This window comes from Pituophis catenifer, unplaced genomic scaffold (genome assembly GCF_029215685.1).
Source record: "Pituophis catenifer annectens isolate HBS135680 unplaced genomic scaffold, rPitCat1.0.hap2 SCAF_1, whole genome shotgun sequence".
In the NCBI taxonomy this organism is placed as follows: domain Eukaryota; kingdom Metazoa; phylum Chordata; class Lepidosauria; order Squamata; family Colubridae; genus Pituophis; species Pituophis catenifer.
Window position 1 is genome coordinate 64,560,664 of NW_027256881.1, and position 20,808 is coordinate 64,581,471.

The 20,808-nt window shown below is 36.4% G+C and overlaps 2 protein-coding genes across 5 annotated transcripts in view; one reads left to right on the forward strand and one right to left on the reverse strand.

Annotated features, from left to right (window-relative positions):
• Positions 1 to 102: 102 nt before the first annotated feature.
• Positions 103 to 13,513, forward strand: NDUFAF7 (NADH:ubiquinone oxidoreductase complex assembly factor 7). Its single transcript, XM_070950363.1, has 10 exons — positions 103 to 300; positions 3,389 to 3,552; positions 4,303 to 4,383; positions 4,580 to 4,690; positions 5,803 to 6,010; positions 7,039 to 7,097; positions 8,597 to 8,710; positions 9,336 to 9,479; positions 11,591 to 11,764; positions 12,717 to 13,513. Exons 1-10 carry the CDS (start codon positions 141 to 143, stop codon positions 12,897 to 12,899), a joined length of 1,398 nt encoding a protein of 465 aa, XP_070806464.1. The 5' UTR covers positions 103 to 140; the 3' UTR covers positions 12,900 to 13,513.
• A 430-nt stretch (positions 13,514 to 13,943) lies between these two features.
• PRKD3 (protein kinase D3) overlaps positions 13,944 to 20,808 on the reverse strand; it is a 48,048-nt gene continuing 41,183 nt past the window's right edge. For 3 of the 4 annotated variants that reach the window (XM_070932523.1, XM_070932522.1, XM_070932521.1), the window contains 4 exons: positions 20,450 to 20,548; positions 19,749 to 20,016; positions 17,447 to 17,532; positions 13,944 to 16,237 (listed from right to left, as the gene is read on the reverse strand). In XM_070932523.1, the coding sequence (XP_070788624.1) occupies positions 16,064 to 16,237; positions 17,447 to 17,532; positions 19,749 to 20,016; positions 20,450 to 20,548 (627 nt within the window). In that variant the 3' untranslated portion in view covers positions 13,944 to 16,063. The remainder of the gene's footprint in view (positions 16,238 to 17,446; positions 17,533 to 19,748; positions 20,017 to 20,449; positions 20,549 to 20,808) is intronic. The other variant, XR_011599744.1, reaches the window with a different exon arrangement.

Here is a 20,808-nt window from a genome sequence, read left to right on the forward strand (position 1 = left end):
CGGTTATCTAAGAATATGTGTAGGACAACCGTAGCCTCGGCTGTCGATCGAATTGGTTAGTTAAGAAAGAGCGCTTTTAGTGAGCTGCCAGGACTTGTGCGCGGAGGCAAGACTGAGAACGGCTAGAAGGCTTTAAGGCAATGCGGCTCGTGCTTTCAGGATGCGCTGTGTGGCAAACCGCGCGCTTCGGCGTGCGGTGCGGACGCTCCGTTGGTTTCCTTAGCAGCAAGGACAGCGCAAGGGGCTGGCCTCTTCGCTTGGTCCGCCAGAATGCGCGAGTCTGTGCCCCTTTATCCCGAAGTAAGTCTTGTGGAGCTCCGTGATGCTCTTCGGTGCCAAATTTGCAACTTTAAAATATAAGCGGGTTGGAGTTTCCGTGAAGTCAAGCTGGGCTTGGCAGGCTTGCTTTTTGCACCTCCTGCAGTATCTGCACCTCAAACTAAAGGAGTAAAACTACCAGCCAAGTCCCGAGCTTGCTTTTTTTTTAGTATTAGACAATAGCTGGTAAGTGCTTCTATCTAAAGTGGCCGCTGCTTCTCTTTAAGATAATCAGATAAGATAACCTTTATTGTCACTTTTTATTATTACCACTTTTTCTGCGTACACACTGGCACAAATTAAAAATGAAATTTTGATGGGTCCTCTCAAAAGAAAATGTGTGTGTGTAGACACATGTACGCACACACTCCATACACATATATGCAAACACATACATGTCCTATAGACATACACATATATTAATCAGCCCATTTTGAATACATAGTGGAAAAAATAGTGCTATGTATGTATATGTATTTAATATGATGGATAATATATTTCTGTAATCATTATGATTAAAATTGCCCTTTCCCTTGCCACTCATTACTACATAGGGCTGGCCTGCTTTTGTCCTGTAAAGCAGGGGTCCTCAAACTATGGCCCGTGGTCCGGGTAATCTGGCCCGCACAAGACCACGAGGCTACCCCACCTACCCGCTGGTCCCCATCTGCCTTCTGGAGGCCAGGGAGACCAAAAACGGTATATGTGGAGGCCTCAGGGGGCCAAAAATGAACCCATTTTTGGCCTTTAGGGAGAGGGAGGGACACACACACACACACACAGAGAGAAATCCCTCATACGCACCCCAAGGCAGCCACATCCCTTCACTAACCTACTTTCCACCCCCAGGAGCATAATAAATCAAAGTTTAATTTGTGTGTATTGCTTGGACCGTTAAATTGGCCATGCCCACCCAGTCACATGGCCACATAGTCATGCTCATCCAACCTGTCCGGTTCCCCAACAGTCTGAGGGACTGTGAGTTGGCCCCCTGTTTAAACAGTTTAAGGATCCCTGCTGTAAGGGTTTGGCTCCTAGAACAGAAGCAGGGGTGCGTTCTACTTATATTCACTACTGGTTTGCAACGGGAGCGCATGTGCGTTTCTGCACAGATCATTCATGATGATGTCGGGGGGGGGTGGACGGAGCCTCCCGCTGCTTTTACTACCAGTTCGCAAGAACCGGACCGAACTGGGAGCAACCCACCACTGAACAGAAGCTATAAGAAACTGCTATGATAGTATGCATAGAGTGTACAATAAATTCTACAGTTGTGTACTTGTACCTCTCCCCAGATGTCCATCTCCCAGATATCTCCAGGACCCTCTCTTTCATGTATAATTTACTGCTCTGTTGCACTTATATTGAGAAGGGATACTTAGGATCTGCCTTTTAGGAAGTCCTTGGTGGGAATCCTATGGCAGTGATTTTCAACTGTAACTCTCTTCCTTTAAATAATCTCTACTTGCAATTCAGGAAGGTCTTGAAAAGAACATTGTTCCACAAACTTTTAATGTCTCTGGCAGGGTGGATTTGATTTAAATCAAGTCGATTTAAATCATAATTTTTAAAGAGCAACTGTCATGTCTGTCCCGCAGTGGCTCCTCCTCTGACCCGCTGTTGATTCACCAACCGTCCCATTCACTTTAATGGAATGGCTGGTGCAGCAGTGACACAACAAAGTGAGGGATGTGGCAGGCAGCAGGTGATCGGATGCCCGCTAACAGGCACTGCCATGATGGATTTGAAATGACAGGTGCTCTTTAATATTATATTTATAAGCTGCTTAGAAGGTTTCACTTTCATTTTTGCTGCTTGCCCTTCCTCCTCACACTTAGAGCCTGGTGGTACAGATGCATTTCTCTTCAAACAATCATACAGTTTGTAGTGTACATAGATTTACAAAACAATGGGATAAAGGAATTCCTGAACTTTGTTTTATGATTTATCTCATGGTTACTGTGAAATTGTGGGAATACATCAAGTGCATGTTATCTCAGCTTGCAGAGCTTGGATTCATTGAATGAGTTTACCAAAAATGTAAATATTGCAGAATATACAGCCTGATGCTACATAACTTAGCTCCATTTCATACTGAATAAACTAAATAATTAATGTATGTCAAATACAAAACTATCTTTAGATAGATTTTTACTCCAAAAGCATTTTATTAAAATAAATTTGATAAAAATAAAAATAATCCGATTTAAGTTTTAAAAATCTGAGTTTTTTATTTTTTTAAAAAAAATCATCAATTTTTATCCACCCGGGTCTATGGACAATTCTCAGTCATCCAGGTCATGGTTGTCCCAAAAGTGCTTTTTCCAAGAGGTAAGTGGACTTCCTAGTTTTTCATTGAAGACGTTTCGCTTCTCATCCAAGAGCTAAAGAAGCTTCTTGGATGAGAAGTGAAACGTCTCAAAAGAAAAAGTCCAGTTACCTCTTTAAAAAGCACCTTTGGGACAAACTTAATATTTACAGTAATTATATTATCACCAGCATGTGGTAGGATGCCAATAGCTGGTTATTTAGCTTTATTCAATTTTATTAGATGTATATCCTAATTTTTTCCTGCAAGCTCAGTGCTGTGCAGTTGTATTTTTATAATAACTTTGAGGTGGACTAGCCTGAAGAATTAGCAGTCTGAGGAATTTAGTCAGCCCTGTGATGGAAGCCATCTACAAAATATTCATTGTGCTAAAAATCTACAATTTTGAAATCAGTAAAGAAAACAAATAGGATGTGAATTTATTTAGATTAGACGTTTTGGATGCTAGCTTTTGATACATTAGTTATTGTAGCAATAATAACAATAGTAGAAATAGCACATATTCATTAAAATAAGCCAGAAGCTAATAAAAATTCACAATAGAAGGGGAGAATTTTAAGAGGACTGATCAATTGCCTGAATGTTGCACAAAATTAAATTAATTAAATGTTAGCTTAGTCCCTGTGAAGTTTCAACTTCTCTAAATGCCATTTAAATAACATACGAAAATGAATAGTTGGAAAAGTATTTCACATATTAAAACTGATTATTTGAGGATATGTCATGTTTCTTTTTATGCAGGTTTTTCCACTCTATTGAGATGCCAGCACTTTAGTTCAGAAAATAAAGCAGCAGACAAAAGCCTCATGACTCCAATGCTGAAACATCTCATTATGAAAATAAAATCAACTGGTCCTATTACAGTTGCTGAATATATGCGGGAAGTTTTGACAAATCCACTGAAGGTATGATGACATATTAAATATATAGAAGTCAGCTTTGTGGGATTAAAACAGACAGGAAGGCAGTGCAGAGAGTGGTGAGGATGGAAGAAAAGATTATTGGTAGTTCACATCCTTCTATCCAGAACACAGCATATAAATGATGCTTGAACAAGGTCTGCAAGATTGTCTGGTATGCTACACATTCACTTCACGATCTGTTTTCCTTCTTACCTTCTGGGACAAGGCTTCGTGGTATTCAATGCAGAACATACAGATTCAGTCACAGTTTTGTTCCATATAGCATCAATCTTATGAACTCTCAAACTTCCTCTTTCCACTATGTATTCAAGATGGATGGATGGATGGATGGATGGATGGATGGATGGATGGATGGATAGAGGTATAGATATATCCACTGTATGTATATATATCCTTCTCCCAAAGGATCCTTGCTCGTCCCTTCTTTTCTACTCAAATAAATAGCCCTTTTTCATTTTAAAATATAAATGTTAAACAAAGGATTTTTGTTTTTTCATCTCAAACCTTATTTTTACATTGCAGCAAATCTGCTATTACATAATTTCAGCTTCCTATATACATTTGATAAATAATATTGCAAGGTGTGGAACCTTTCATGTATACTTTATCATTCTTAGAGAACTATTACAAATTTTCTGAATTAAAGCAGACTAGCAGAAGAATATAATCAAGGATTAAGATTTTGAGTGTTGCAAATAATAAATACTTAATTTCCTTTTTCTCTTCCCACAGGGGTACTATATGCATCAAGATATGTTTGGAGAACAGGGAGATTTTGTTACTTCACCTGAAATAAGTCAGATATTTGGAGAGGTAGCTATAAAAGTACAGTTATTTTTTTCATGTGTATGATTATCTAAATTACAAGCATTTAAGATTATGTGCAAAATATGGGGGGGAGGTTTATTTTCCCTGTGATTTTTATATATATTATATATACATACGTGTATATATATACACACATGTATCACTCAGGTTTGCAGTTAAAAAAGCTTTTTTTTTTCTTCAGTTAATAGGTATTTGGTTTATTAGTGAATGGATGGCTACAGGAAAATCTCCAAAATTTCAGCTGGTGGAACTGGGCCCAGGAAGAGGTAGTCTTATAGACGATATTTTAAGGGTAAGTAAAAACAGTCTTTTTGTGTATTGTGTATGTCTATTTTAATGAAGAGAAGGACCATGGGTGACATGATAGCAGTGTTCCAATATCTCAGGGGCTGCCACAAAGAAGAGGGAGTCAAGCTATTCTCCAAAGCACCTGAGGGCAGGACAAGAAGCAATGGGTGGAAATTAATCAAGAAGAGAAGCAATTTAGAACTAAGGAGACATTTCCTGGCAGTTAGAACAATTGATCAGTGGAACAGCTTGCCTCCAGAAGTTGTAAATGCTCCAACACTGGAAGTTTTAAAGAATAGAGTGGATAACCATTTGTCTGAACTGATGTAGGAATTCCTGCCTAAGCAGGAGGTTGGACTAGAAGACCTCCAATGCCCCTTCCGACTGTTTTATTCTAAATTCTAACCTATTTTGTCTCAATATTGTATCACAAAACAGCATTTCTAAATTGAGAAAAGTATAAACCAAAGTAAAAGTGTCTTCCAATGTTGTCTATTTATTCAACTGTCAACTGTCTATTTGTTTTAAGTGTCAGTTTTGTGCCATAGCTATGTGTTACTGTGACTTGTTTTTATTTAATTCTTTTTAGTACAAAATAGCTGTAGAATTTTAGCATCTCTGACCAGTTTACAACATAGAAGCTTTACTTGCATATTGCTCTCAACAATCTGAGTCCTCATTTCCCAACCTTGGAAAGATGGAAGCCTGAGTCAGGATCGAATTCCAGGCTGTGGGCAGAGTTTGCCTGAAATACTGCACTTTAACCACTGCCACCAGAATCAATTTGTAGACATTCCAAAATATTGTATGCTACCTGAGAGATTTATCTCAGTGACATAGAACTGGTGTGGAGTGGGACACTGAGGCTAATGTGGTAGTTAGCATATTGTGCTACAAGAATAGGCAAAGCTTGAAAAAAGAAAGAAGAGGAAAAGGACAAAAAAATTAATTAAAACAAGGTAATGATGGCAGCAAATAAATTTGAAAAAGATTAGATTTATCCAACCAAATAAATATGTTAGATTCTTGTTTCCAAATCCAGTTTTGGGGGGGGGGGGGTGAATGAACAGACAGATAGTAGATGTAAGCTGTAACAGTAATTCTCTGTGCTCATAGGTTTTTACTCAACTGAGCTCCATACTTGCTAACTGTGAAATTTCTATTCATTTGGTGGAAGTCAGTCCAAAATTAAGTGAAATGCAGGCATCGGTGCTGACAAAAGAGAAAGTAGAGTTGCCAGAAAGCTCCAGTGCTTACATGCAAGGAATTAGTAAAACAGGAATACCAATTTTCTGGTATAGAAACTTGAATGAAGTGCCAGAAGGTAAGAACTACTTCATTTATTGCTTTTCAGTCAGTAGTTGAAACTAAGAATTATTTATTAGTCAATAGTTAAAATTAAGATAAATTTTGCAATGAAGGGAGATAATCTAGAGTTAAGGTACACGTAACTATGGTTTGGCTTTAATGAACATGAAAACATTTCATTCAAAATATCCAATTAAATCCTTGAAAGAGTCAGTTGTTTATGTCTGTAAACATAGTTTTGCAGTAGACCCTCATTTTGTATTTAAGAATTATTTCAGGAAATGTTAAGCCTGTAGCATCCTCTTGGATTTGTGTACAAATTCTATCAAGTTTGTTTTATTGATGTATAGCAATAGCAATAGTACTTAGACTTATATACCGCTTTACAGTGCTTTATAGCCCTCTCTAAGCAGTTTACAGAGTCAGCATATTGCCCCCAACAACCTGGGTCCTCATTTTACCCACCTCGGAAGGATGGAAGGCTGAGTCAACCTTGAGCCTGGTGGGATTTGAACAGCTAAATTGCAGGCAGTCAGCAGAAGTAGCCTGCAGTACTGCACTCTAACTAAATCTGTAATCTGTATGTAACGAAATTAATCCAGAAGTCTTGATCCATTAAGGTTTCAAATAGGTATTGACTCTCAGGAACCATCTAGATCAGGGGTGTCAAATCGCGGGCCAGATGCATCATATGCTGCCCCCGCCCTGTTTAGCGAACGGGAAAAAAGTCCCGATACATCACATGACACCGCTGTGACGACATGAGTTTGACACCCCTGATCTAGATAGAAAGGTTCTCTCCAGCAGTCAACAGTCATTGTTTCTCATTTGTATATGCAGTTTTCTTGGTAAGTAAAATAAAAGCACTTACTCCTCCAACATATATTGAAATATAATTGAGTACACTAAAATCATAAATTTCGACTCATGATTTAGCTCAAATGAGTCATTCATAAAAATAGTTCCTAATAAAGATTTTGGCTGTATATTAAAGAAATTAAGGAATTTTTATTTTTGACTGATCGTTTTTTCCACTCTACCTAGGCAATAGTTTTTATTTAGCACATGAATTTCTTGATGCTCTGCCTATTCATAAATTTCAGGTATGATTACACACAAGTTTTGGCTTAAAAATTATTCAGTGTTTTTAGAGTATTTGCTGAATATTTGCTGTAGAAATAGGGACCTTTTTTTTTAACCTTAAGATACTGTATTTTTCGGACTATAAGACACACTTTTTCCCCCACAAAATGTGAGTGGAAATGTCGGTGCGTCTTGTAGACTGAATACAGCCCTATTTTTGGCCTCCCCCAACCCCCCCCCACATGTCCTATTTTTGCCAAAAACGAGCCCGTTTTTCGCAAAAATGGACTCAAAGAGGGTTTGCGGGGCCTGCAGAGTGCTCCTGGAGGCTGGGGAGGGCAAAAACGGGACGTGTGGGGGGTTCGGGAGGGCAAAAATGGGCCCATTTTTCCCAAAAACAGGACGCGCAGAGGGTTTGGGAGGCCTGCAGAGTGCTCCTGGGGGCCAGGGAGGGCAAAAACAGGACGCACAGAGGCCCAAAACTATTTTTTTTCTTGTTTTCCTCTTCAAAATCTAGGTGTGACTTATACTGTGGTGCATCTAACAGTCTGAAAAATACGGTAGCTATTATAATAAATTCTATGAGGAATGTATTAATGTGATATTTGCAAATAAGAAAAAAGTCACATTATTGAGAACTTTTCAATTATATATTCTTTAATATATAAGAAACCGGAGTTTTTATGTAATATTAAATATATAAGTTTATAACTACAGTATTGACACATATTCCAAGTAACTATATAATCTTATAAGTGTACTTATTACATAAGTCACAAAACAAAAAGAATAATGTAATTATCACGCTTTGTAAATTACACAGCAGATTTCATGGACCCACAGCAGATGAATTTGAGACACCCTATGCACAATCACAAATGCAAAAGAAGGAAAGATCAAATTCATGACTACAGATAGTCCTCAATGCACAGCATTAATTGTGATTGTAAGCGAATGCTGCAGTTGTTGAGCAAACCCATTAGACAAAGGTCATCTAGTCATGGGTGATCATGGTCTGTTAGATGTGCTATTACTAACAAATGTTCCAATACTTAGAATTTAGTTCCGAAATTGCAGGATTGTGCGTGCAGACTACCTTAATAACTAATGTAGCTTCTGCGCTTCAGCAATTTTTTGCAACAAAATTCTGAAATATCTACCCTGAGATATTTTGTCCTTTCTTCTTTTTTCATGGTCTACAATCCACTTCAGAGATGCTGCTGTGCATATAGGCACATTTAAAAACAAAAATACTTCTAACTGTATAATTAAAGTTAAATTTGTTTATGAAGCTTTATTGTTAATTTAAATATTGAGCTGGAGATACACTTCGTTGTATAAATTGCTAAATGAAAAACTTCCAATGTTAGTCTTTAAAACGTTTTACTTAACACCAGAATTAAAAATTATTAGTTTTTAAGTTCGAGATTCATGTTTTAAACAAGCCTAAACAGAAGTGATAATCAGTATACTTATCCAATGAATCCATGGTATTCTATTTTGCCTTTTCAATTAACAGAAAACAGAAAATGGGTGGCGTGAGTTGTTTGTTGATATTGATCCAGAAGCTTCTGATAAACTGCGATTTGTCCTTGCACCATCTGCCACTCCTGCCTCAAAATCCTTCATACATGTAAATTTCTGATTATTTTAATTCTATTTCTAGGTTATATAATCTGGTGGGTTTTTCTTTTGAAATTGTACTGCAATTCTATAATGGTCCAAGATCATCATTCTTTAAAATGTATTTAGCGGAAGCAATCGTAACTGTTATAAATTCTTTTCAGATGCTGTTTTATGCATTTCTCTTGTAGTAATATGGAAGAGCTATGCCAGACAGAACTAAATGTGCAATATTCCTTTTTTGTTTTTAGAAAGGCAGTAATGGTCTATTTACTTCACAGCAAAATATTAAGTTCGTTACCTTGATTTAATCAAAATGTTTAATATTACAATTAAATTAAAACTGATGTCATATATTCTAGTAAACATATGCATCAGAGTTAACTTCTTCATATGAATTCCTTTCAGGAATCTTTTACTAAGATAGTATTTATGTAATTAATTTATTGCTATATTTCTCCTAAATCTGTCTAGAAATTGAAGTTCTGTTGAAAAACTCCTGTTCTCTTATAAACATGGTGCTTAGCAAGGAAAGTAATAATTCAGAAATCACTGTCCTTTGTACAAGATGTATATTGCAACATGGTATTATGGTTCATTTTAACAATTATAGTTCAATTTATATTTTATATTAGGATCAAGAATCCAGAGATCATGTGGAAGTATGTCCTGATGCTGGTGTCACCATCCAGAAGCTCGCTTCTAATGTTGAAAACAATGGAGGAGCAGCACTGATTATAGATTATGGTCATGATGGAACCAAAACTGATACTTTCCGAGTAAGTTGATTCGTATAACTTCATTGTAGTTTGAATATGTGGATTTCAGTTGGGTGGTAGAAAGAGGAAGAGATACAAACTGGCAGTACTTTTCTATTCCTACCTACAAATATTCAGATTTATTGCACTCTATTATAAGTTATTTATATTGAATGAAAAGTTACATCCTTTTAAAATAAAAATTGTAGATTTGGAAGAGGCCATTTATGCCATCACCTGTAAACTTGTGCTTAGTACAAAACACTAATGTACCCAGATACTATCCAACTTCTTCTTAAATTCTTCCAGTTAAAGTCAGTTAACCACTTCTCTCTTAATTGGTTCCATGTGAAACTGCTCTTATCACTAGTTTTTGCTATTCTGGGATAACAGAGACTGTGTTGTCTCCCCCCCCCCCATGCACTACCTCTTCTAGTACTCAAAGAATGCCTTGTCATCACCCTATTTTTTTCATATGACTAAACATAGTTAAATCCCTCCATTTATCCTTATGAGTTTCAGCATTCTTACCTATTGCTATTGCCTTTTGTTGTATCTGTTGCAATTTGTTTGAATCTTTCATAAAGCGATGCACCCAGAACTGAGATGAAATCTAAACAGTGCAAGACACAGTGAAATTAATATTTCCCATAATTTAGAAACTATTCTTCAGTTTGCCTTTTTGGCAGCTCTGGCACATTGCTGATTCTATTCAGCTTGTGATCAGTGGCAATTTTAAGATGATTTTCACACATATTGTTCCCAGTCCAGATATTCCCCTTTGTATGCATTTTTTCCTGTTTCTTAAGTGCATACTTTTGCATTTGTCAAATTTCATTCCATTATTTTTAGCCCATTTTGCTAACCTATTCAATTATTTTTGAATGTTAATTCTATCTTCAAGAGTCCTGGCTGTCATGCCCAGTAATGTGTCAATTGCAGATTTGATAAGCATTATTTCCCCTCTTCCTGTATAGGGAGAGCTCATCCCTAGAACTGAGTTTTGTGGCCTCTCATTTAATATCTGATGTTAGGGCTCTGACTGTGAAAGGTTGCCAACCCAGCCTGTAACAGCTATCTAGGAGAAAAGCAGGAATGGAAAAAAATGTAAACATTTGTCTCCAATAGACAGGCCTGAATGCATGGAAAAGGCTAGTTTAAAACCTCCCACTTTATAAAAGCAGGATTTGAAGTATGATTTGATATAAATTCTGTAGTGCTCTCCCCACATCTCCAGGACTGTCATTGTGTTTTATGACTGCTGTTTCAATATGCCAGTGAAGTTTATATCTGCATTTCATCCATGTTTCTGAAGAGCTTCCCACTCTTGAGCTGCTTGACATTTCATTCTTTATGAAGAACTATTGATTAGCTTCTTAGACTATGATTGTTGAGCCAACCTTAGATTCATTTTATAGACACACCATCAAGACAGACATACTAAGCTGTTTAAAAATGTCAAGGATAGTTTGTCAGATACTTTGCTGAAATCAAGATACTGTATATGACAATCACAATAAGGAATTACTAATCAGAAAACAAAGTAAAATTATCCTGCTTTGTGGCTGTCAAATCCATAGTGGCTTCTGAGTATTGTGTGTTTCCAAGCATTTACCTAGTAATCGCTTGCAATTTATTTTACATTTTCCCAGGTCAATACAGGCTGTCTGGTCTGCCTTTCCATTGATTCTCTTCTTCCCCCACTCCCCACCAGATGAGGGTCATTTACCTCTTCAGTTGTCTGCTACTTCATGTTAACCAGGATTTCTCAAATATAATTAATAAAGATTTCATGAAACCATCCAAATTTAATATCCTTGGATGCAATCCACTGGCCCTAAATATTTGAAATAATTCACATTGCATAGTCCCTTTGTTTCCAGACTCAAACCAATTGCCTAGGTACCTACTTCCTTTTTAGAGAGGACAGAATCAAATAAGAGTTGACTAATTTTCTATATTTCACTTTTTTAAAAAGTCTGGAAAATAATTTATTCTTTTAAAAAGGTATGATGCAAGAATCCTAATTCCCTGACAAACAGGGTAGCAATAATCAGGACTCTTACCTTCAAAAATAAAATTGACCACCCATAACCTAACAGAGCACACATTTATTTATTTTCTATTTTCAGGGATTCCGTGGTCATAAACTTCATGATGTATTACTGTCACCAGGATCTGCAGATCTCACTGCTGATGTAGATTTCAGCTACTTGCGAAGAATGGTACAGAAAAGGGTAGCCACTTTGGGACCTTTAAAGCAAAAGGAATTCTTGAAAAATATGGGCATTGATGTTAGATTGCAGGTGAGGACTAATTTTGAGTTAATTTATTCATTAATAGCCTGCTTTCACCAAGAGCTCAAAGCAACTTATGTAGGGAAACCTTTTCATTTTATCTGAACAGCAACCCTATGAGGTAAGTTGGGTTTATATATATATAACAGGCCCCAAGCCAACTGTCAGAACCACATCTTTAGGCCCTTACAAAAAGAGAAAATTTCAGAGCTGAAGTCAGATTGAAGCTAGTTTTCTATCTTAACCACTGTTTCTTTTGTTCAGGAAAACAAAAGAAATCAAAAGTTGTTTGGTCTTTTTAAATCATTGCTTTTGACTCTTGCATTTACTCAACAGACAGAACTGATACCTAAAACCAGTGGTGAAATGTAAAATTTATTACTACCGGTTCTGTGGGCGTGGCTAGGTGGGGGGGGGTAATATGACTGAGTGGGCATGGCCAACTTTTTTTTTTTACTTTTAAAACCATTTTTTCTACAACCTCTTCAGCGGAAGAGGTTGTAAAAAATGCTTTTAAAAGCCTCTGACATCCCAGCTGACTTGCCTGATCGTCAGAGGCTTTTTTTTTTTAAAGCCTCTGACATCCCAGCTGACTTGCCTGATCGGTAGAGACTTTTCTTTTTTTTTAAAGCCTCTGATGATCCCAGCTGACTTGCCTGATCGGCAGAGGCTTTTTTTTTTACTTTTAAAAGCATTTTTTTGGCCGAAGAGATGGTAGAAAAAATGCTTTTAAAAATAAAATAAAAAGCCTTTGATGGTTGTGCAGCTCAGATGGGCGTGGGGGTGGGGAGGGATTTTTGCTACCGGTTCTCCGAACCACCCACCTCCATTGCTACTGGATTGGGCGACCCAGTCCGAACCGGAAGCATTTCACCCCTGCCTAAAACTACATGTTATATACAGATTAGGAAGGAGAGGAGTGAATTTGGGGATGGGAAAATAATATCTTTTTTTAATGTAGGTTCTACTGCAGAATGCTGATGATGCAGTCACTCGAAGTCATCTGCTTCAAGGTTATCAAATGCTCATGGATAAAATGGGAGAACGCTTTTATTTTTTTGCCCTTTTACCTCATCACAGACTTAAGCTAGATCATTCACTTTCATCACCTGTTGCTGGCTTTGGAGAACTTTTATGGAAATGAACCCCAAATCAGAATATGCATTCTGGTAAAAATCTAGATTTCCCTAAGGATCTATACTTAGATCTATTAGGAAGAGAGTTGACTTTAACAGTGGAAGATTTCAATCATACTCCTGTAACATGTAGCCAATATAGGGAATCATTGATATGGTAAAATTAAAAACAAAACAATACTGCTGAAAGGCAGGAGTTTTAGATGAAAAAAAATGTATAATACTGTACTGTGAAAGGGTTTCATAATTAACATTTGCTCTTGAGAATTTCCAAATTTGTGGGATAAATAATTTCACTGCTCTCACACACACCCTCATTCCCTTCTCAACCTAGCAGTACTCCCTGCCAACCTAGGGCTTGCAACTTCCTGCTGGCTTCCCCACTGACAGTCACAGATTCAATAAACAACAACCAGGACTGCAGGGAGTTGCCATCACTAAGTGATGGGGCTGTGCTTTACGACAGTCTCAATTGTCATAAGAGAAGGATTACCTGTATATGGCTACTAGCGAGCAGGTTATCTTCAGAAAACAGAGAGCTAGTACAAATCGAGTAACAGTGCAAGCTCCTTTTCATTTGTAAATGCAGCTCTGTACTATTTTGTTGTAATAAATGGTTAATGTGTTAATATGGTATGTAATTCATTTCAGAAAAATGAAGGACAGAAAACGATATAAGCACTGGCTCATTCTTGTTTTTTAACTTAAGCAGCCTGTCCTAATTTCTGAGGACTCCTTCCTAAATTCCACAACTATTATATCATGCTTATAATAATAAAACATCCAACATGACTTGGCTAAACAGAGGCTATTCAAAAAGGTTGCAGCTCAAGTTTGCTACAAGCTATTGCCAAGAATATCATTGAAAACACTGGCTGTTGTATCATATTTCACTCCAGTAGTGCATCTTAGTGAGCTTAAGGAAAAATCTAGAACTGGACCAAATTTTACATAACAGATTCAAACTTGACAATACTGTAATACTAATAATTTTAATATATTTCAATAGATCTCTTACTGCAAAAGTCTTTTTATGAATAGGAAAAAACACAGTAGGGAAATAAAATTTATTTCAAGCTTAGAGGATATTTACAAACAATGAGATATATAAAAATATAAAAAGTACTTGACAGTGTCTTTTAAGACTATAGGGTTTACTAAAGTATTTTCTAGAATCAATACAGCACTATTTTTCGATGAATGCAACTTAACCTCAAAAAGAAGTATTAATGCTAATGCAATTCTGGGTACAAATTCATCCAGAAAAAATGCCAATTTAAAGTTTTGATGCAGTAATTTAGGCATTCAAAGGAACAGTTTAAGAATGCTAGCTATGCAATTTTATTGTTGTAGAGTATGTGTAACATCTTTATAGAATAAAAACATTCCAGTTATTTTTTTTCTTTGGCCCCAATAACATTTGTATTCTTGTTCTACTGCTATAAAACATTGTTATCCTGAAAACAAAAGAATAACCTAACAGGCGTAACATGAAGTACAATACATTCTCTAGAAGTGACTTGTAACTATTTAAATTATAGCTATTCAACTCTCTACATATTCACTTGGAAGTAAGTCCCATTCAACTCAGTGGGATATATTTCTAAGGAGATATATACAATAGCCCTGTTAATGAATACCACTGGGAACATCTATGATTCTGTTTTGGCATAAATTTATAAAAAAGACAGGGAAAAACAGATACGTTCAGTTCTAATAGAGATTAGGCTGTGATTTAGCTTGCTCGGGTATTTTCAGTCTAAGAGAGAATATTTTCAACTATTCTATGTCAATTTCCAGCATATCTTTAAGTAGTTTTGAATATTACCTTTCAATCAGCAAGATGTATTTATCATCTCCCATCTCTGCAGTGGATATCTTTTCCAATCCTGACTCTTAACATCTAATGCGGGCAAGGTAGCAGTTGGCAAATTATTAGTTCATTAGCTAGAAAAGAGAAATATCTTTTTTCTAGATTTAATTCTGATTAAGACTATACCTATGCATGTCTTTCTCAGTACAGTCCCTCAATTTTTCCATCATTAATTATTAAATGATAAGGAGTAATCTATCAATAAAATACTATTCATTCCGCATGAACTCATTCTGACTGTTACTACTGATGAGGATTAAAATGAATTGATGAGGTTATAACTTTCTGCATTTTACTTCCCATCATCTTGAAAAAGGTCTGTCAATTATAAAATATCTGAAATTGGGATATTAGAAAATGCTACAACTGAAAATAGGAGTGTTTGGCTAACACAAACCAATATAAAAATGAAATGATATTCTTTTCATATTAAATAATTGCATTATATTCTGTTATAGCTTTCTTATATTAAATGCTTCAATTATCTATTTTTCTAGCATCTAATTTTTAGAGAATTGCACTCAGAAAGTGACTACAAACCTGCTAGAAAGGTAGAAAAGTAACAAAAGCATTTTTATTTTGGAGTGCCTAGGTAATAAAATGGCCAAGGAATCTTGCAATTTAAAAAAAAAGATATATGCAGAGATGAGAACACATTATCAGAATTTCAACTTAAGTTGCAGTAACTTGTACAGTGTGTATGGTATTCAGGTACTATTACTATTCTGCATTCCCATAGCTTAACAAACTGTTTTATTGAATTATATGCCTCATTTTTTCAATTTTGCACTTGAAAAGGATGTTTGCAAAGTTTCATGAAGTTTTGTACTCAAGACATTTCAGAATGAAAAGTTTTGCATATTTCTAGTTTTTGGTCATGGCATATATGTTCATGATTCTTTATAGCTTCCTTATAAATGTTACCTAAATACCAGAAAATAGTATCTTTGCCTAAATAGATAAGAACTAGAAAACATTAAAAATTGTTACTGTGTAAATTACAAAAAAAGAAGAAGAAAATTCACATACATCAAGTCTCTGTGTACATAAGCTGTCAGTAACATCTCTGTGATGTACCAATAAGGCAATATTACAGAAATACTTCATGGCTTTTAACTCAGTGCTGGATGATATTCATAATCATAGAAACTAGAGAGATAAAGATGCTTCCCAGATGTCCATCCACAAAGTGATGCAGGATCTTGCCTTCATAGCTTTAGACACTGAATCTTTTGAACAACCAAAAGCATCAATTGTTCCAAAGTATCAGAACTTGGTTAAAATGCTTTTTCCAATGAATCATGGATCTTCCTCCATATCATCTGGATTGGGAGCCATAATGAAATGTTTGGGATATACAAGATTGTGCTCATATGCATGTTCTTCCCAGCGAGCATCATCACTCTCATGGGTAATGTAACGCTCTCCAATGCGAGTTTCAAACTCCCGAAGATCAAGCCAAGTTTGATAATCCTGCAAAGAGAAAAAAATTTAATGGAAAATTTAACAATATTCAAAATACAGTACAAACTCATTTCCCAATCACCACATTGATGCATGTATTTGTGACAATAATTTCCTTCAAAAAAAACTTTTCTTTAGAGTTTATCTCCCATCAAACTACTAACAACATCCAATCCAACATAGCTTTTTATATATATATATAATAGTTATGGTAGGTTAGACAATTCCATCTGCTTTGGCCTTTCCAAGCAAAAGAATATTCTTAATAGAGAAATTATTCACCTTAAAAACAAAATGATGCATAATATTTTAAACCAGAAGCAAGATTGGATACCTGGTAAAACAGCTGACTGTTTAAAAGCTGAACAGAAAATATAAGCTAGTAAAATACATGGGATAAGTTAGGCAATGTTACAAATTTTACAGAATAGATTTGATTTGGGGGATTAAAAAAAATGTGAGAATTAGTGTTGCTTTATATTTTTAACCGTTATGTATCCAAGGCCACAAGAAACTGCCTTCTTGATGCTCCACTGCAGCTATCAGCTATCCTAAGCCCCTCTCTCCATAGAGAGGCCACCAAATTAATTGTTAATTAATTAATTAAAATTAACTGACTCTGGTTTCTTTCCCAAACCCCAAAATTTTAACCTAAGACTTCACCCCATTCCTAAGAGTTCTGTAAGGGGCGTACATAAGAGCACCAGCGTGCCTACCGTCCCTGTCCTAATGTTTCTTCTATTTGTATCTATTTTATGTATTCAATTCATGCTTATACGTATATGTATTATCTAATATGTACTTAACTAACTAACTAAATAAATAGTTGGTGAGGACAAACAACAGACATCCTGTGAGTGGGTATCATCTAGGTTCTCCATCTGAGTTGACCATTAAATCTGAATAATTAAGTGGGGCTCTTTTTTGCTTTTTGTAAACCTAAAGTTATTCTACAGCCTGCTCCATGTTCTTTCAGAATGAGGAGGAGGACATTAATAAATATAAAAAAGTATCTAAGCCAATAGTAATACATAAATACATGAGTATTATTGATAATTGAACACAACCTGTTAAAAAGGCAGAATAATACCTCCAAAAAATGGGACAGGGAAGATGATAGAAAGTTTGAACTGACTAACATTCTTAAATATTTTCAAGGCCTCAGTTCATTGCAGACTTGTCAGATATGATTCATATTAGTATGGTATGTAACTCTACCTGTAACCAAGGATGACTGAGTGATTTGTCAACACTGTAACGTTTTCTCATCTTCACTTGAAGCAAATTATTTATTAAATCAGTAGCTGAGGAAGCAAATAAAGCAATCAGGGTAAATATTTCATCATTTTCCATCATTCTATCTATTCCCCACACCCATCTCACATTCATATATATGGATACATTTATTCTGGAGGAAGAGTTAAAAGTTATTTAGTGATACAAATAACAATTTTTTTAAAAAAAAATTGACAATCATAAAGGAGGTCATCTACCTCTAAATAAACACCAAGATTCTTTAATTTGAAACCAAGTTAGACTGTTTCTTAAAAGTAGAAATCCTCTAATTACTTATTTGATGCTTTGTCTATTTCCTAATTTTCATTGCAGGCATTCCATACAAGCTTTAGGGGTTTCAGCACCCCCTTCAAGTTTCTATCATTAAAGTCTGTAAAAAGTATGCAGTTGAACTAAAAAAAGAAGAACCAAGAAGCCAATTCATACACAGCATCAGAATTAAATGTGCCTAATAGCAATATAGCATACTCAAAACAGAGAAATATAGTACGTTATAAGTCTACAAACCAAAAAAGCTTTTGAGGAAATATATGTTTAGTATTAGTGTTTTAGGCTTATTTATTAAATTTGCCACTCATCTCACCACATGGCAACTCTGGGCAGCTTACAGCATTAAAAGCAGTAAAACCATGCATACTCAAAGAATATAAAATTATAATTAAAAGATGGTAGGAGAGGGAGCAGGGTGTGCAGGGGGGAGGTGGAATCAATCTTCAGTGTGACATTCCTCCATTGGGAACCCAGGCCAACTGCCAGAACCAGGTTTTGGGGGACTTATGGAAGGTTAGGAAGGGCAAGATCTTCCAATGGCAGTGCCATGGCAAAGAAGGGGATCCTGGATCTTGCCAGCTGCAATTCTTGACCGACAGGATCCACAGCATACCTCTTCTGTCCACATGGATGGGGTGAGTCTGTCCCATTGGGGTGAGATGGTTCCTCAACTAACCTGAACCCATGCCATGTAAGGCTTTAATGGTGTTCTACCCCAGCTCCGGATTCACGAGGATATTGACACACACCAACAGTCCTTATCAAATTTATAAAGTAGCAAGAATAAACCAAAGGTTGGCAACCAGCCCAGAAAGCAAGATACGATAAGACTTTTCCAAAAATGCTGTGACGATAATTACAAGTTGTTTCTAGCAAAAAACTTACTAACGGTGTGTGACTTAAATAGGCTAAGGGAGTGGCCAATTATCCTCAAGCCTTACTCTCGAGGAAACCTCCTCCTCCTGAGTAGCCACTCCTGCCTTTTGGCAGCCCTGCATGCTCGAGCCTTGAGGAGAGGCTCCTCCACTTCGCTATCTCCACTTGAAGGAGTCTCTGGAGGTTCTGAAGGCCCTGGCTGAGTCTCTGCCTCTGGCACCACATCCTCTTCAGCCTCCTCGTTGTCCAACGCGAGCGCCGGCTGTGCCGGTTGCTAGCGCGACACCACACCAGCCTCGTCGGGATCAGCCACGATCCACGCAGGCCGCTGGCGGGCCACAACAAATGGTAATAATCAACACCTTGAATTGCACCCCAAAGCAAACCAGTAGGCAGTGCAGCTTGCGGAACAGGAGTGTAATATGGGCCATTCTAGAAGCCCCAAAGCTCTCACTGCCATACTCTGCACCATTTGAAGCTTCTGAATCAGTAGCGGTTTGCAAATCCCGTCGCTACTGGTTTGCTCATGACCGCGTGTGTGACATCTGGGTAGGTGGGCGGAGCCTCCTGCCGCCACCGCTACCGGTTCGCCCGATCTGGGGCAAACCGGTAGCAACCCACCACTGTTCTGAATGCTCTTGAAGAGTAGCTTTGAAAATAGATATATTACATCTACTTAAACACACTGTAATTAAAAAACATTTTTTTCACAGGGAGCAGACTACAGTATGGAGCTTCATCAGTAATTAAATCTCCTTCCTTTTCTGTAGCTGGCAAAGCCCAGAATATGCTGCCTCATAATAGCAAAGCTTGAGAAGTTTTAAGAAGTTCAAGAAAAGTCCTATTAATTACAGTACACATCAGGCTTTAACTCATTAAGTGGGCAGCTTACTATTTTAGAATAAAAGCTTTATTTTCCTTTTACTCAAGTCACAGGAAAATGATTCCGAATGCTTCCCAAATAGTAGTCACTGACTCATCTAATTTACTGTCATGTAATTGCCATATTCCAATTAAATGCCATAGATTTTACTAATATGCAGAAAACATGAAATATAAGTTTTCTAATGATATTTACCTTCATTAGATATTTCCTTCCAAGGATTTGGTGGATACATAAATGCTGCATTTTGAATCTGATCATTTATGTCTTCATCTTCATTAAATGGAAATGTGCCACTTAAGCTCACATAGATGATGACACCCACAGACCACATATCCAGCGATCTATTGTAGCCTTTACTCCTAAGTACTTCTGGGGCAAGATAAGCTGGAGTTCCTACTACAGACCTCCTAAAAGATTTTTCCCCAATAATGCGTGCAAAACCAAAATCACACAGCTTTACCTGTAAAACAAATATTCTTTACTTAAGTTACTATGCAGTTAGCTTAAAAACAAACTATCATGGCTGATTTTAAAAAATCAGATAGGGTGTATGGAGTGTTTACAAACATGAAATACGGTCAATATAGTTAGCAAGTTATAACAGTTTCTTTGCATTAGTTATACTTTATTAAGTATAACTCTAAATTAACTCTATTTTTTTTTTCCAATTCTATTGGAGGATGAGCACATTAGTCCAGGAAAAGTACTATAATGTAACTTTTTTCCCCAAATCAAATATAGCTAAATTAGAGGAAAAAATATTCTAGCTGTAAATAATAATTTTGTCAATCATTAAAAAAAAGAGAAAGTTTAAGAAAAGAGGTTAAATCTTATTCTAGATTTCCTCTTCCACAACAGTCAGCTATACAAAGAATACTTATTTCTTTACCCACCTGAGGAAATGGTTCTGCTGATGCTAATAGTACATTTTCAGGCTTTAAATCACAGTGCACTATATTTTTGAAATGTAAGTTCCTCAAAGCAACAAGTATCTTTAAAAAAAGGGAAACAGTATTTTCAAAATCAGTTCTGTACCAAGAATCCAACAGACATTACAAGTCCAGGAGACTATGCTTCAATTCAATATTTGTCTTAAAGCAAATGCACTCTTTTGTTGGAATACTTCTAGAATTCTACCCTTCAATTAAAAAAAAAAAGAATTGAGGGGATGGGCTCTAATCCAGTTTCCCAAAGAGACAGCATTATTATTCAGCCAGTTACATTCAGCTACTTCCAAATGTAACTGATAGGT